General features: G+C 42.0%; 1 protein-coding gene across 1 annotated transcript in view; it reads right to left on the reverse strand.

Moving 5' to 3' along the window:
- The window catches only part of RAPGEF5 (Rap guanine nucleotide exchange factor 5), a 233,780-nt gene extending 221,315 nt beyond the window's left edge, over positions 1 to 12,465 (reverse strand). Inside the window, exon 1 of the mRNA XM_045495057.1 lies at positions 12,121 to 12,465. Coding sequence (XP_045351013.1) covers positions 12,121 to 12,351 — 231 coding nt within the window. The 5' untranslated portion in view covers positions 12,352 to 12,465. The remainder of the gene's footprint in view (positions 1 to 12,120) is intronic.
- Positions 12,466 to 18,235: the final 5,770 nt, after the last annotated feature.

Here is an 18,235-nt window from a genome sequence, read left to right on the forward strand (position 1 = left end):
ATTAACCAAGATCAAAGTACCACATAAAGGTCTTATAACTCCTATGTATAGACTAGCAATGCTAAGAGTGTCTGGGAAAAAGGCAAGCACGGGGCGGGGCGGGGACCCAAAAAGAAAACTAAGGCAACTGTAGAGAAGGGATGCAAATCCCTCATGTAAAAGCTTCTCTGATTATGAACCCTAGCCATCAAAGTTTGTGCATAGGAATGATGCAGGAATGGCACTCAGTCACATTCTAGCACAATTTCTAGCTTCATACCAGGGACTTCTCAGGACCTTTTGTTAATCCCAGCATCACCTTAGAGGCCAGGCCCTGTCCCTGCCCTCCTTAGCCTCATCTTCCACCTAAACTTCAGGGGCTAGGCTGGATTCCTTGCCTCGGCTACTGCCCATGTCCACTCCACTCATGAAATTCTTCTCATCAGGACTATATCTTCCTGTCACTCTTCCCAACACTGCCTTTCCTTGGCCTCCTATAGCAGTCAAGGGTCCTCTCAGAAAAGAGCCTATCAAAGATATGCAAGAAAGATTCAGAGACCCAAGAGGAGATGCTGCAGCACATAGGAGCTAGTAATGACAAGCCTTTAAAAGCCACAAGTGGGTAAGTCTAGGAAAAGACATAGGTACCACAAACTCTTTATGTTTCAAATATTCATCACTTCTTTTTTAACTGCCACTCTATAGAAACCAATAAGGGGCAGTTCCCAAAATTATTAATTCAATAAAATTCTCATAGTCATGGTCGTCCATCTTGATTTGTCCTTCTATCATGGCGGTGACAAACAGGAAACCAGGTAGACTCCTGCCTCAGTAATTTTCTGATTTTGAAGGCCACCAAACTTGTGCGGCCTTTAGACCAGTGCTACTAAGTGTGGCCCATGGACCAGCAGCATCACCTGGAACTCAACAGAAATGCAGATTCTTGGGCCTCACCTGTAAGCTACTGAACAAAGTCTCTAAGTGTGGGGACCCTGGAATCTGTGTTTTCACAAGCCCTCCAGGGATCCTCAAGTATGCTAAAATTTTAGAAGTCTTTTAGTTTTAGGGAGCTAAAGATAAGGACCTTAGGAAATGCACAGATAATCTAACTAAGACCCTTGGACTAACCAGGAGTCCAGGATATAGAGCCCCTCACTCTTTTAACTTCCTCACTATGACCTTCATTAAGACAGCAATGTTTGAGCCTCAGTTCTTCCACTTAATGGCCATCAATATGACCAGTAAGACCTCTTTCAGTTTTTCAAAGGGATTTTCAAAGGGACCTTGGACTCCCTCAGATCTGTCACTTCAGACAATGATGATGATGTTGACGATGATGATGGCAATGACAACAGAAGCAGCTATTTCTCTGCATAACTACCTCTGTCTTAATAGCCTTCACATATTAATTTACTTAGTCTCACCACCCTATCTTTGCTTCACAGATGGTGAGATTGTGGTATATAAAAAAACTCCGTAACTTGCCTTCAAATCTATATAAGAGAAAAATACTTTATTCCAGAGTTATGAAAACATTAAAATAAGAATGTATGTGAAAGTACTTTGTAAATGTAAATCATTATGTAAAAGACAGCAGAGTGAACAGCCAACTACTAATGAACTGAATTTTTTTTTTTAAGCTCAAAACTCATGAGATACTCAAGGTAGATTAAAATATGACTAGGCTGCTTTTTTTAAAAGGAGTTATGTGCCAAGAGGAATAGGAAATTTGAATGCGTCAATGGGCGCTATTTGAATATTTGTGATAAATTTAAAATAGTAGAGGAAAATAAATATTGATGTCAATTTGAGGCGAAGAAACAGCTTTCAGTGAGAATAAGAAATAGCAACAAACCTCTTATCTAAAAGAAGATAAGGCTACCTGGTAAGATCTCCCAGGACACAAAGGGCTGGCTGTCAAGTTCTCTTCTGACACCTCGCACAGAATTCTGTTTATGGCCAAATAATTTAATCTTCTAGAAATAGATTTATAGATATGTTCTTTCTACTCTTTTCATATGACAGATTCTTAATTTAATCAGATTCTTCCTGCAGTTCAAATGCTCTTTCTACTAATGCATTATCTTCCCCCTCAACAACTCAAGGGATGTGGTGAATATTAATGACCCCTCTTTTCATTTGTCTAAGATAAGTCCCAAAGTGCTCCAGGGTTGAGGCTGCATCTCAAGAGAGAAAGACCACTTCTCAGACCTTGGGGACACAAGGAGCAAGAAATGAAAATCGGACCTCTATCCCACTATCACTTCTCATGACAGAGCAACAGTATTAGGGATAGAGACTCGGAAAGGTTATTTGTTATTCCATGTCACACAGTTGCTAAGTGACAAACATATAGAAAAATATTTACTGTATTACAGCCAAATTCTGTTTTTTTAATTCATTTTTGAGAAAGAGAGAAAGTACAAGTGGGGGAGGAGCAGAGAGAGAGGGAAAGAGAGAGAATCCCAAGCAGGCTCCACACTGTCAGTGTGAAGCCAGATGCAGGGCTCAAACCCACTAACTCTGAGATCATAACCAGAGCCAAAGATGGACTCTTAACCGACTGATCCACCTAGATGCCCCCAAATTCTATTTTAATAGATTGAAACAGGCATAATACTTGCCCTAATTTCTAAAAGGTATCATCACACATCTTCCCTACTTTTTCTACAAAAGATTTCATACCTATATATAAATTCACAGCACAAAATCATTTGTGGTGTTTGTTCATTACAGTCAACATTTAGAGTGTTAGACCAAACAGCAGTGATAAGCTGTTCACTTCCCGCAATAGTAACACACAAGAGTAAGACAAATTTACAGTCAGCACCAAAGGTGAAGTGTTGGGCAATCACAAGTATTTGCATGTACACCTCAGAACAGCTGCAGGTAAATGATTTGACAAGGTCAAATTTAACTGGATGACAAGGCCACCAATGGGGCTGGAGTTTAAGTTGCCAGACCAGTTAGGAAAAAAAATACGGGAAGACAACCAGCTGGATTGCAGAAGCCCTCTTTTCAGAACTCTTCAATTTAGTAAAGGTTTTTCTCCATGGATAACACAAATAGTGCACAATGAAAGCATGTTGTAAGGGAGAAGCCAATGTCTCATGAACAAAGCAGACAAAATTTTAAGTTTAACTGACTCACAGAAGGTAAAATCAGCCAACTCTCTACACAAAATAGTGACAAAGACAAGTCTACATCTACGATCATTTGGGTATATTCATAGTTTTTAGTTAAAAAAAAATAAATTTATATAAGATTAACTTTTAAATCTTACTGTTAAAAAACCTGTGAAGAAACCAATAAATTATATCATAAATTATATATCTGATTATATAATATAAACATTGCATACAATAAGTTATAAATTGAATTTAAATATAATTTAAATTATACATTAAATTTAAATGCAATTTTAAAATAAGTTATATAACATTATATATGATGAATTATATATAATCATGCATAATATAAACTTATGTTTGTTGCTATATAAATTATATAAATTATGTATAATATACAATATAAAATATACATATATGTAAAATTTCGCATAGAAGAATGTCAGTTTCTTCAATCTTCAACATTACTCTGAGGCTATTCATGCTTTTTGTAGGAAAATTTTGAATTTATTCTCCTCTGACATTTAAATTGTTACCCAAGCAATATCAGTGTTCATATAAATTGTTAATATAATCTTAACTCACATTTTTCACACTTCATAAATAGACATGGTTGTGTTTATATGCACTGTTTTAAAGCTGTGATTTACTTTGATATTTCTACAAATAAACTATGAAGCTATATTTAAAAACTAAAACATAACTTACTATAGTTCCTTTATTCTAAGGTACCACAATTTTAAGACATACCATCAATTTAATAATAGCTTTACAGGGGAAAAGAAAAATCCCACTAAATGATCACATCAACTTTAATACACATCCCTATTTCTAAAGCCTTCAAACAAAAAAAGAGAGACCGTAATTAAGACAATAAATTAATTATTTTATTTAGCGAGAGGACACAGCTGAATAGGTAGACCTCATAATATGGAGCCTGACTTCCTTGGTTCAAATCTTGGCTCCTCCACTCCTTGGGTGACCTCAGGCATCTTCCTTAGCCTCTCTGCACCTCATTTTGGGGAGTAGCAAAATCAATCCCTTTGTGCCTCTCTGTTCCCCTCTTGGGGAAAAAACAGGACAAGGAGAGTGATCTGCCACACGTGTTGTTATGAGGATTAAATGGGTTAATGGTCTTAAAGTACTCCGAATAATCCCAACACCAAAAATGTGATAGGATTTGTTCAACAATAATAGGTTATCACCACCACCACCACCTACCAGGGATCACTAAAGCATTTGCTACATTCACAGACAAATAATTTCTAATTCAACACACCGAAAAAATACATTAATTCAAGGAACTATTCAACTGACAACTGAATGAGGGCTTGATGCTATGCTAAAATGTTTAGAAGGAGTAAAGATAAAAACTAAAATAAGAGAACCATGGTTGTACCCTCCAGAACACAGAGTAGGGAATGGCTTTTTAATTAGAGGGTCTGTGGACCAGGCTTCAAAATATCCATAAGCCCTCTGAAATGAGATGCAAAAATTACATCTGCATGTGCATTTTTCTGGGGTGCATCCTTTGATTCTTAAAAAGGTCTGGAATTAAAAAAAAAATTAAGAGTCATTTGCCTCAGGTAGTAACACCATATCAAAAGGTAAATATATCTAAGTTTAATTTTATTAATACATTTGTGTATTCTCAATGATTTTATTCAATTGTAAATGGATTCAGTTACTTTGACAGGTATGCATACTTCTCACTTCTTGAAGTATGTTAAATAGCAAACAAGTTGCCATCAGGAACCCAAGTCCTGAGTTACAACAAACTCCTCCTTTTCTTATCTTCTAGAAACACCAGAAAAGGAAACTGCTTGCTTTATAAATGTCCAAGTGCGTTTGTACTATGGAGCTAGTCGGGCTTCCAAACCACCTGGGAAAACAACGGCTTCTGGGATGAGTCATGCCAAACCTTCTTTCTTGTACAATGGCTGGTATTGCTGGGAGATGAGGAAGAGTTGCTACCAAGCCATTGTCAACCTTGTGAATAATTAAAGACTGATCCTGGAAGCCATTACTGAAGACGCCGGAAAGAAAATGAGCTATGTTTTGTCCTGACTTGAAATGTCCTATACATCTACAGTTTCAATATACCACAGGCTATAATTATGTCAAAATCTTAGACAACATAGCATTGAGGAAAGGCCGTAGATTTTGGAATCAGACAATCTTGGGTTCCATTCTGCCTCTACTACTTTCTAGCTGAGTGGCCATGGGAAAGTTACTTAACCTCTCTGGACTATAGTTTCCTCATAGATGAAAACACTTCCTCCCTTTAAGAGACTATTGAAGTTTAATCTGATAAAGATGTGCCAGTATTCACAGCAGTGTCTGCAGACCATCCCTTTTCCACATCCATTTATGAATAATTTATCACAATAACAACTCACCACAAAAAATTAAGTCATTGATTTCAACTATTTTGCTTTTGCATGAAACTTTCTAACTTCTCACGAACTACTTCCAGATTGCATACCATTACTGGGATTATCAGTGTTCCTAATAAAGGTTGTTATGCAACATTAAGGCAGAAAAAAAAATCACAAGTACTCAAAGTCATCACCAGTGACTTATCTCCCACCTTTCCATCTATTTTCAGCTACACAAGTTACCAATTACTGCCAAGTCAATTTAAGAAACAGTGCAAATGTGAAGCTGAGGATATTTTGTTATGGTACCAGTATTTAGATAACACCTAAGATATTACTAAATGTTAGAATATCATGTTTTTAAAAAACATGGAATCTGACATTGCATGCGAAAGCAAAAAACGTTTGTTACTAGACTCCTATAAATGTCTATGAATGTCAATTTGCCCAGAATAAGCATCCGGCTGGGGAAGGAAAAATTTAAGTTCCAACATACCCCAAATTTTCCATACATTGTCTCTATTCTCTGAAAACCTGGTCCACGATGCGCATCATTCTAGAGGAAGAATGGAGGCTTGGAGAGCTCCAAGAATAACTCACGGAAGGCTACAAAATGATGGCACTGAAATCCAAACCCAGCTTCTGAAGCCATTGCGCATGTTCTTTCCTTGGGATCTAATTTTGCAACCGAACCAATGCCAGGGGTCAGAGGAGAGAGAAAGGAAGTAAATAGGGCATTAACTTGCCATTGAGGTCCTTTACTAGAATTTACATGAAATTCAAGTAGAATAAATGAATCTATAATTTCTTTTTTTTTTTTCATTTTTAGAGGTGGCATTTGTGGAGTTTCACTTTATTTGTAGCCAGGTCCCACACTGTTTTATATTATCAAGGTTCGAGCTGTAAGAAGTCAATGTTTCTCAAATAAGATCATCAAATGTCCCTCCTATCTGATCTGACTCACCTTCCCTGGAAAATGCATGCCTCCCTTAATGGCCCTTATCTCTGACAGGCTACCATAAGCAGATAAGAAAAGAGTAAGGGAGCGAATTCACAAATTTTTGTATTGGCCTTGATCAAGGTGGGCCTGGGTGATTTTTGCTTATGACACACTGAACACTACTTTTAATTCTAGTCAATATTCGTAGCCATTTAACAATATTTCCCCTCCCTTCCTGCCCCCACACCCAGTACATCTATCACAAGTCTCAGAGTGCTCAAAGAAAGAAAGATTAACGGCTGGCATTATCAACAGCATTTACTGACCACTCTCCGAGCTGTAAGGTAATATCAACAGGTACTGTAGGCTAATTAGTTTAGACTAAAATAGACCCTTTGTCCTCAGTGCATTTGAGGAAAACCAGAGAGACAATTCAGAGCAGGGACAATGGAACCAGACTGGCTAGGTTCAAACCTCCTTCAGCCCCCACATTCTTGGGCAAGTTACATCTATGTTCCAGTTTCCTCATCTGTAGAATGCAAACAATAGCAGCTAACTCACAGGCTTGTTATGAGGATTGAAGTTTATATCAGAACATGCATGGCACATAATTAAGTGCTATGAAGTGTCAGCCACTGATTTTAATTTAAATACAAAGAACAAATTAAAATTACATGCTTTGCCTGTAAGGTGTGTGTACAAAAGGACTGTAATTCAGGCATACTGGTACAACTTGAAGCAGTACATGTTTCTCAGTCAACAAGGTCTTATTTCCAGCAGAGGAGGGTGTTAAATCACACCTAAAACACTCCAGCTTGGACAAAGGAAATGGGCTACCTTGTTCCTTTTTTGAGAGGGAATCATCTGGGTCGAGACTCCAAATGAAAAGAGAGAACCTCACGCAGAGAGCCACTAGCTGTTCTTCCACTTTTCCAAGTTTCAAGAGCACCTGCCATGCCACAGGGACTCTGCCTGAGTGAGAAGAAATCAGCGGAGAGAAGTCTAATAATCCGAAGGCCGACTGTCACTGTTTGGTGAACAGTCAATTTGGCACAATTGGTGAATCATTCTGCCTGCTGTAAATGAAACAGATTCCGAGGAGATGAAAGAGGTAGAACGCTGCAGAAAAGATCACAGCCGCCAAAGTCCGAAATAAGTCAGTCCCAGCAATTTGACAGTATATATAGAAAAAGGGAATGGTAGTTACCAGCTATTTTATTAGAGGGAGAAAATGACAGTCTTAGAAGCAGCCTGATGAGAAGAATTTAAGAAGAAACAAAAACTTAAGATGGAAGGCCTAAAACCAAGGTAAAAAATACTGCAACCACCAAGAGAGGCAAAGGGTGGGGGGAACGAACAGCTGTCAACCAAAAATTAGAGCCCTTTGGGAAAATGGCTGATTTCAGATCTGAAGCAGGAAATGGACAAGGTAAGTTTAGCATATCTTGTGCCAGAAAGCAAGAAAGGTTATCAGAGACTACTGGGGCCTTGTAAAAAGCATACAACAGATAAAGACAAATTAAGGGTCAAAAAGAATATTGACTGCAATGGACTGAAACAAATACATTGAGGTCCACAAGTTCTTAGCGACACTTAAAAAAGAAGAACTCATTGATCATGAGAGACTGTTAGGGCACCAAATCATTACTCAGAAAATTGATAAAAGGGAAAAAAAATGAGCTTTCCTTGTCTTCCCCACACAACTTGAATTTCAGGAGACCCATACAGCTTATGAGGGTAAGTTCTTTACAGACAGAATACCAATTAATAAATGCAAGAGAAGTGATAGATTCAGATCATCACCCTTTTGTAATCTCTAATGAAATGGATCTAGGCTACAACCATCTATGGATGCTAAGATCATTAGGTGAAAGGGAAGTTGACTCTACCTGAACCCACTAATCAACCTTAACATCTCAGAGAGAGAGAGATTCAGACATCATGTGTCTTGTGATTATAATACAACAGATTTTACAAAGCACCACCTACGAAGGATGCTTGCCTTTGAATCTAAATGTAATCAGGCCTCTACATCCAACTACCATATTACAGGAGACATGGGGAGGAGAGAAACAAGCTAAATGACACCAGTGAGAAATTGGCCCAGAAAACAGATCATTCTACCAGATCTGTGCTCTTTCTCTCCACCAAATCAAAAAGAAGGGAAGGGGGACTATTATAAAATAAAATAGATTTAAAAACCTAACAACCTAATGTAATGTGTGGACTGTGTTTAGTTCCTGAGTCCAACAAATCATAAGTAAAAATACATCTTTCAGAATATGTGACTATGGGAATCATATTAGGAAATCACTGTTAATATATTTAGGTGAGAAAAAGGCATAAAAGTCTTTGGGTTTGTTTGTTTGTTTGTTTGGTCGTTGTTTCAAGAAAAAAGAAGTCCTTATCAGAAATGTATACTGACACATTTATAAGTAAGATAACAGGATGTTTAGGATTTAGCTTAAAAATACACTATCCCTAGGGGTGCCTGGGTGGCTCAGTCAGTTAAAGGTCTGACTCTTGATTTCAGGTTAGGTCAGGATCTCACAGCTCATGAGTTCAAGGCCCACATCAGGCTCTGCACTGACAGCACAGAGCCTGCTTGGGATTCTCTCTCTCCCTCTCTTTCTGCCCTTCTCCCCCCAAAATAAATAAATAAACTTAATAATAAAATAAAATGGGCTAGCCCCCATGAGAAAACTGGGGAAGAGAAATAAATGAAACAAGACTGACAAAATGTTAATAACTGTTGAAGGCTGGGTATTTATCATACTATTTCTCATAATCTCCATAACACAATTTTTAAAAATAACTAAAGGGTTTTGGTGGGAATTCAAGCTGTGCCTTATTTTACTACTGATTTTAGGAGGTAGGTAGGGTCCCCCCACAAAGGAAAATTTAGACATTCTCCACTTAGCAGAGTCTTAATCAGTTGGTATTCAATATGATCAGAAATGACTGAACCAAGGAACACAGGAGTTCTGCAATATTAACCAAATGTCAGCATAACTTTTCCCAGTAAGAGACAGCCTACCAGGCACCTGGGTTGGGCAACACAACCTACAAAGAGCTTACTTGATGACAGTTGATGTCAGATTGTCCAGATTTGTGAGGGCCCACGGCAGCACAGACAAGTACCACAGGTATTCCTAAATCAAATCTTGGTCAATACAGAAATTGCAAACTTTCTTACCAACTTGTGTAATACCTAGAACTGCCTTTTTTAAAATCCAGTGGTAACGAATTTGTGTTAATTTGTCCCTACAATCACTCAGCAGTAATCTGGAGGTACAGGCCATAGAATACAAAATTTTAAGTCCACCAAAGGATCTAAGCCATGATTTGTTCCATGAGCATCACTGCTTTAATTAAAGAGCTAACCAGATGACCCCAGATGCTCACAAGTCACTAACTGGTTTGGTACATATCTCCTCTGTTTTTCTCTTTCCTACATATACTTTCTGTTATGGACTGAATGTCTGTGTTCCTCCAAAATTCATATGTTGAAGCCGTACTCCCTACCGTGATCGTATTTAGAGGTAGAGCCTTTGGGAGGTATTCAGAAGTAGACTAGGTCATGTGGGTGGAGCTTCCATGATGGAATTAGTAGACTTATAAGAAAAGGAAGAGAGAGACAGATCTCTCCTTCCATCCATGTACACAGAGGAATGGCCATGTGAGGGCACAGCAAGAAAGCAAGCCAGGAAGAGAGCTGTCACCAGAAACCAAATCTGCTCGCACCTTGATCTTGGACTATCCAGCCTCCAGAACGGTGAGAAAATAAATTTCTGTTGTTTAAGCCACCCAGTCTATGGGATTTTGTTACAGCAGCCTGAACAGACTGATGCAGGTATGTAGTTCACCTGCTTTTTTTTTTTTTTCTTTCAAATTCCTTCTTATCTCTTTGTTAGGGAGGGTTCCAAAATCACAAAGATGGCTCCAAAACCAAAGGAAGGGGAAATAGTTGAAAAGTATGGGTTTTCAACATGGGAAAATTTGACAATCTTTCCCCAGTAAGAAACTAGCCATGCACTTAGGAAATGTGTTTGGAATATCCAAAAGCAATACAGGATTGGGATCAAAGAAGGGTTAATGAAGTATATATTATTGGGAATAACCACATTCAGAATAATTACGAAGAGTAAATATATATGTTGGCAAGGCATACAACATCATGCCAGGCAACAAGAAACACAAGGCCTTATGCAGATGAACACACAGATCTATTTATACAGGAACCTTCAGCAATTCCCGTCACAGATTGCCTGGCTGCCCTCATGTCTTCAGTATTCTGTGCCATGAAAAAGTATCTGTCAAGGATAATAGGAACACGATTTGACCTACTTTTCCCTAGATTCCCGCAAAGTCTATAACTCTGGTTCTTGCATTTATTCAGCTACCACGTCTCTGGGACACATTTCCTTGCTTTCTTTGCAGACAATCCCGTATGTCCCACGTTAAGGTCACTTGTGGGCAATTCCTCGACTCCACTAGTCATGGACTTTAAGATGTCCTACATCCAGCTAGTCCTCTGAATATCCTACTGAGGTAGATCACATCCAGATATCCCCTACACTAGAAGGAAAATGCTTTAGAAACGAGGAACACAACCTGGACAGGCTGAAGACCTACACCAATTCAGATCCTTCCTTGCCAAAGAAGCCACACCAAAACAAAATGTTTCTCCCCAACTCTCACATTTCCACAAACCTGTCTTTGCAAGAGCTAAAAGTCTTCCAGTAAGGTCTCCTTTTAAAGCAGACAACCAAGATTCAGTTTATTACAGCACCACCACCCTCCTTCCCAAACTACACTGTTGCAGCTTCTCGTAAAGCCTCCTTAACAGCGACAAATCCTAAAGAACTGAGTAGAACCTACCAAAGTTGCCCTAAAGCCCTGGTGGGCAGGGAAACCTCAGTAAGTCAGACCCTTGGCCTGAGGCCCCATCAGGGCCTCCTGAGTGGCTTGTGAAAGATCCCAAGAGAAAATCATCAGGCTGTCCTGCTTTTCTTAACTAACAAAACATGCCCGACCCGTTCAGGCCATTAAATGCACTTAGATGCACAACCAGGGACACTCCTTCACCAGGAAATCATATCTGAACACACCATCAGGAAGTCAATATTTAAGATTGAGGGGCGTGCACCCCTCTGCTCAAGGGGGCGTCACCAAATACTAAGTGCTGGAGTCTCCAGAACCCCGGAGATGGAAGCTCGCCGGGGAACTTCCAACTCGTGTGCCTCCACCTCGCCGGTGGCGGTGGCGGCGGCCAGAGTCCCGATGCCCAGAGCTTGCCACGGGGCGTCCCGGACATGCTCACACGTCTCACACCTCCAGCAAACTGGGCTCCCATTTGTGGGGACTGAGGCTTGCTGTCGGGACAGGGCTGGCCGACAGTTGGGTACGGGACACCTGCAGCTTCCCCTCAGGGGAGACGCCAACCGCCCTTCTTCCGGCGATGCCCACGGTCCGCCGCTCGGAACCCAGGTGCCCCTGGGTTAAGTCAGGTGCAACTAGGGGAAGGGGAAGCCGTCACCCCACGACCCCGTCGTCCCCGGACCCTGCACGAGGGCGCCCCTTCCGCCACCTCCCCAACTTCCAGATGTCCCCTCTGCGGCCCGGGAGGGTGGGCGCGGGCTCCACGTGCGCGCCGCCCGTGCCCACTGGGGCCCGGCCGGTCCGGGCCACTCACCCGGGCCCCGGCGGCGCTCCGCTTCCTCCGCAGCGTGAGCCCGCTCCGCAGCAGTGCTGGTAGGTCCCTCAGCCGCGGCCGTGGCGGCGCCGGCGGCTGCTCGCGCTCCTGCTCGCGGGCGCTGGGGCTGCGGCGCAGGGCGCCGTCCGCCGCCACCGCCGCCGCCGCCGCGGCCAGGGCCGGGCTCTCGCACGGCGGCTGCATCTTGACGGAGCCCACGGCCATCCTCATGCCCTGACGGCGGCTGTGGCGCCGGCAGCTCGTCTCCCCCGCGCTCGCCTCCGCGCGCCGTCCGCGCCTTCGCCAGGCAGCGAGAGGGCGCGACTGCGGCTCGGGCGCGGGGCGCGCTGCCAGCCGCTGCCCATTGGCGCGCGCCGCGGTCCCCGGCAGACTCGGCCCCGCGCGCCTCCCCCTCCCCGCCCAGGTGCGTCGGGCCCCGCCCCGTCCCGCCCCCCTCACCCCTCCCTTCCCCCCCCCCCACCCCGCCCCGCGCCGCTCACCTCCGCCCGCGGCCTGGCCCCCCTCAGCCACTCCCCGAACCCTAGAGGAAGAGGGTGGGACACCTTGGGCACCCGCTCATCCACAGGTGCGGATTCCCAGAACCCTCCACCAAACCCACTCTACTGCCCATCCCACCCCACCCCCCAATTCCCTTTAGGCTGAAAGGTCCCCCTTCCCTGCCTTTTACCTAGCAGCCAGGGTTGATTTGGACTTCGGCCATGTGAACTGGGAAGTCTGGGACACTCCTCCCTCCTCCAGCCCCTCCTTGCTTTTTTCACAGCCTAGACCCAAATCATAATCGCCATTCCTCCAAACAGTTTTTGCTAAAGAACTTCAAAATAGGCTCTCTATTCTGCTACAAGTTAAACACCATTGCCCCCACACTGTCCTCTCTTGGGCATATTCATCACTGAAGAATAAAGGAGAAAACTTTTGTTGGCCATGATAGGTGTTTAGCAAATAGATGCAAGTCTGGTGACCTGAAGGTGAATCTCAGTTAACATGTTGGAACCTGACCTTCCCTGAAAGCCTGATGCATGTGATGAGTGTGCTTGGTAAACTGCATAGGCCTACCATGGTGTGAATCACTGTTTACATCATTCCAGGAGCTAGGAATAGTAGAGCATCTGGAATGAAACTATTCCAGCAAGGCCTTAAAATCCAGATGGCTGTGAATCCTCACATCCCCACTGAGTCTATCTTCAACGAGGGCCAGCTAGGGCTTTTACTCCTGAAAAGGAGGGCGCTGGGGTCCCCATCTTTGCCCAAGACTTTAAGAATTGAATAAGTTTATTCATGTTACAAAAAAATTGACGAATAAGGTCAGGGCTCTTAGTTGGTTTACCACTGTACCCTCAGCCCCTCACATGGTAGATGCCTGGCAAATGTATAGGGAAACACGACCACGTAAGAAAAGAAAGAATAACCTGTGATCTCTGCCCACGAGGAACTTATGATTTTGCCCAGGAGTAGAAAAACATATAGAAAAACAAAGATACTGCCTTGTACTCTTAGTAATTGCCAAGTGAGTGTGGATAATGAGCATTCCAGGCCACAGAAGCGAGAAATGTTTCTGGGTTGGGACGGGCAAAGAAAAGTCAATGAAGGGAGTTTCAGCTGTGCCATAATGCCGAGTGTGGAAGATTCAATCATGCAGAAAGGAGGGTGAGGATCCTTCAGGGAAGGAGGAAAAACATGAGAAAAATACCAAGGTCGAATGACACAGAACCTATTGGTCACTGAATATGTCATACTAGTGAGAGAGAGAGAGAGAGATAGCATAATGGAGAAGCAGGAAAAAATATCAGAATGGATACTGGTCAGACACTGCAGAAAGGCTTAAATGCTGTCACCTTAGGTTGTGTGTGTCTACTGGAAAGATCTCTGCAATAAACTATAGATTCCATTTCAGTTTCCAAATACCTATCACATATACTTATTCCAGGCGGAAATCCCCCTTGTATTATCATATAAAACAGCACCAGTTTATAATAATGTTTAAATATGTCAGTTCCATTTGGTGATCATTGTCTTGAGCCCCAGAATACCACCCCATACTCCAAATTTCCTCCTGAAACACCAGCTAAAGTTCCACTAGATCTTTAGTCCTGGCCCAGTAGAGGTCCTCCAGGAGACTTTTGGTCAACAGAACTCTGTGATGGCTTATGCCAGACCACCCCTAGTAATACATTTTGAATCACACCATAAATCTACTCTGCTCCAAAATAGAACACATGTGTTCTGTATCCCAGTTTCTTGGTCTTCACATTCTTTTACATAGCTTCTCAATGTAAGACCAAGGAGTTTAGACTTTATCCCGTGATTCTATGGCATTGATCAAGAGTGTAAAACTCAATATCCAGAAGGGCCTTTGGAAAGTTGGCTTGGGGTAAGGTGATAAACGTCGATTGCCATACAGCCATAGTATAGGCAGACAATAGTTTAATTAAAATTAATATATATTTAGTTAGCCACATATGGCTCTGGGCTACTCTATTGGAAAGCAAGTTTCTAGAATTCCATGTTTCCCTTTACATATTCCTTAATTTTTTTTTTAATATCTCCATTTCAGTGAGGCCTTCCATGACCATGTGATTTAAAATTATAGCCCTTCCCATTCACTCTTCTGTCTCCTTCTAACCCTCCACAGAGCTTACTGCCATCCAAGATTTTATGTATTTTACTTATTCATTTTGTCTAGTGTCTGTCCACCACAAAAATGTCAATTTTACAAGGGTCTGGACTTTTTTTCCCTTTTGTTCAGTGTCTAGAGAATGCTAGTTGAAGAATTGAATTTTTTCACATATGAGAACCCAGTTTTTCAAAAGGAGCTTAATCTGGATTTTTACAGAAAATCTTCCAATTTTGCAATATTGGAAGTTTGTTATTTATTAAGTTTCTAATGTTTATTTTTGAGAGAGAGAGAGAGAGAGCACACCCATGTGAGTTGGGGAGGGGCAGAGAGACAGAGACAGGGGACAGAGTATCCGAAGCAGGCTTAGCACTGACAACAGCGAGCCTGATGCAGGGCTCAAACTCACAAACCATGAGATCATGACCTGAGCCGAAGTCAGACACTTAACCAACTGTGTCATCTAGATGCCCCTGGATGTTTTTTCAAAAACATGTAAATCCTATACATGCCGACATCACCCAGGTCAAACAGAGCTGCTCAGGTACCAAAGCCAATTTTTACTTAGGAGAATGACAATCATCAAAGCTAAAGTTTATGGAAATATCTATGTAAGAAAACAAGTTTTATTGGCTATTTGCAGGGAGGGGAAATGGGAGACCAGGAAGAGACATTTAACTAGTTACAAAGAGATGAGGGTCTGAATTAGTGGGGCCGGTAGACACGGGGGGAGGTTAGATGTCAGACATTGCAAAGAAAGATCCTCAGGCCTAACATACGTTAGGAGGAGTAGAAAAGTACTTCAGGTGGTGTTACAGATAGTATTCTACAAAGATGACCAACTCAGGACCTCATATCCCCCAAGATCTCTTCTGCAATATGATCTTTCCACTCCCCCATGACAAGACAGGGTTTATCACCCCATCCCCTTTATCCCAGCCTAACCCTGTGACTACTTTGGCCAATAGAGTACAGCAGAGGTAACAGTGCCAGTTCTGTAAGCAGCCCTTAATGGGCCTGGAATGCTCACTCTTGGGGTGCTCCCACTCAGAACCCAGCTCCTTGCCGTGAGAAGCCCAAGCCACCTGGAGAGACCGTGCGGAGGTGGTCTGGCAGCCGAGGTCCCATCCAACAACCTGCATCAGTAGCTGGCCATTTGGAAGCCATTTCGGACACCAGTGGAGCAGAGCCTTCAGGCCATCTTTGTAGAAGCCAGCATCTGCCTGCAACCACAGGTATGTAAGAAGAGAAAGCAAGAACTACCCAGGCTGAGCCCAATCAACCCACCGAACTATGGGAGACAATAATAAATTGTTTGAAGCCACTAAGTTGAGAGGTATTTGCGACACATTAGATGACCAGACACATGGTTCCGAAAAACATGAAGAACATACTATTCCCTTGTGAATACAAAGGAAGGAAATTTACATTCACATTTGTAGATGTGAAGAAACTTGAAATTTCTCACAAGTGATCAGAGTCGGCTACACGGGGAAAGGAAAGAAGGGAGATTTTTCACGTATAAGTTTTTATGGTTTTTGTTTTTTAAAAACATGTGACTGTACACCTATTTAAAACAAATCTTTTAAGTGGCTCTGGATTTAGAAAAGTCAGGGAAGTGGGAGGAGCTGGTTTTGAGGATTTCGTTTATCACGGCCGTTTAAGTGACTAAACTAGGAGGCACCCGAGTGAAAATCTGGCCAGCAGGCAGAGGGTGAGCTCAAGAGAGAGGCGGGAAAGATAGATAAGCCAGTGCCAGTGTACTAACAAATCTGATAGTAAAGAGCGGAGCTAACCCAAGATGCTCAGGGCACAGAGGAGGAGCAGAGACAGTTTTCCCCTTCCTAAGCTGGGCCCTTGGAGAACACGGAGCAGATGACTTTCCATTTCCAGTTGCATGAAATTTGGAGTAATGATTCTCATGGCTTTTCCTCCTTTAATGTTTGTGGTCCCATATGATTACCAGGAATACCAAGGACAGTATCTATTGGCTGAGCTTTCTCTTGTGCTCCTCCACACCCTGTGCACCTGCTTGTCTCCTCACAAATGTACAAAAGGCATGTCATGCTAATAAGTCTCCTAACACCATTGCTATTAGGACTTTGATGAGTCTTCCTTGGAGTTCATCCCTTCCCAGCATCTCCTGTGTTTAATTTTTCCTCCATTTAAGATATTTTGCATTGCTTACCAGCTCTCAAAAATTAGAAAACCTAAATACAATTTTGTCTCCCTGTGGAGGCCTGCCAACACTTTACTATGTAATGATCAAAATGGGTTGAACCTGACCTTCCCAAAGGCCAAGGTTGAGCAGTGGGAGCTCCGAAGCCAGGTCTTGCACAAGTAACCCAGTACTGAAGTCCGGATATAACTGTTAGTGTGCTTGATACTAACACTATTTTTATGTTTTCTTAAGGAATGAATATGCAATTGGGAGAAATACAGCAAAATTATGAAACCTGTTTCAAAACTAAAAATATTAAGCCTTACTTTATTTTAGTTTTCAAGAATCATAAATAGAACTATATGCTGTCAGACTGTTCATGACAAACCTGTGTGATGCTGTGCTATTATTTTTGTAGTGCATTGCACACAAGTATTTCCCTTGTGAATTAGACATTTTCCTTACAGTATTTGCATTGGTGGCTCTAGCCAGAGACTGGCTCATAAAGACGGGTGCCATTATAAGTTCTTCTTCCGTTCATTATACTCATAATCTTGAAACAAAATCTATTTCTGTCCTTTCATATGCCACTTACTATTATCATCTTGGAAATTTCTTTCTGTAAAGTCAGGTGTGCAAGTTTACCAGGACTTTTGGTACTTTGGACACTTTTGAAAAAAAAAAAATCATTTGTGATCAAATGCTCAAGAAGACAGAGGAAGAGGCCAGTAAGAGACCTAACTTGACCAGTAGACAGCTAGAAAGGCATGCCAGTCTTGTCCCAGCATCCCTGCTCTGCTTACGGAAGCCTTACACAGATCAAACAAAACCTCCTCTTAGAAGCCTTTTCTGCTCTTCCCATTTGGAATTAATCCTTCCTCACTCAGTTAACTGTAAGGGCTTACCTACAACTGTGAATCTACTTTTACCACCTCTCCTATAACAGTCTGTCTGAATATCTGTCTTATATTTGAATTGAATGTTTACATAGAAGACCTATGTGAGGTTACAAAGTTCTTGAGGGCAGAAGGGACCCATCTTTGCATTCCCCTCTAATGTCTACAGCAGTGCCTAGCACATAGTAGATGCTAAGTTAATGAATGCACACATGAGTGACTGCTGGATGAACAAGTGAATAAACAAAATCATGATTAGCTAAACACTGCCATCCTAAGTAGAAGAAAGCAAGACAGAGGTCTTAGCAGATGCAGAGGTCGCAGGAAAATACATTATCCCAAGGGTGAGGGGAGGCTATAAATGGACTCCAGATGGTGGCATGTTCAGATCAGCAGAGAAGGAAGATGATTTTAGCATCAGTATGT

The sequence above is a fragment of the Leopardus geoffroyi genome, chromosome A2 (genome assembly GCF_018350155.1).
Source record: "Leopardus geoffroyi isolate Oge1 chromosome A2, O.geoffroyi_Oge1_pat1.0, whole genome shotgun sequence".
Taxonomy (NCBI): Eukaryota; Metazoa; Chordata; class Mammalia; order Carnivora; family Felidae; genus Leopardus; species Leopardus geoffroyi.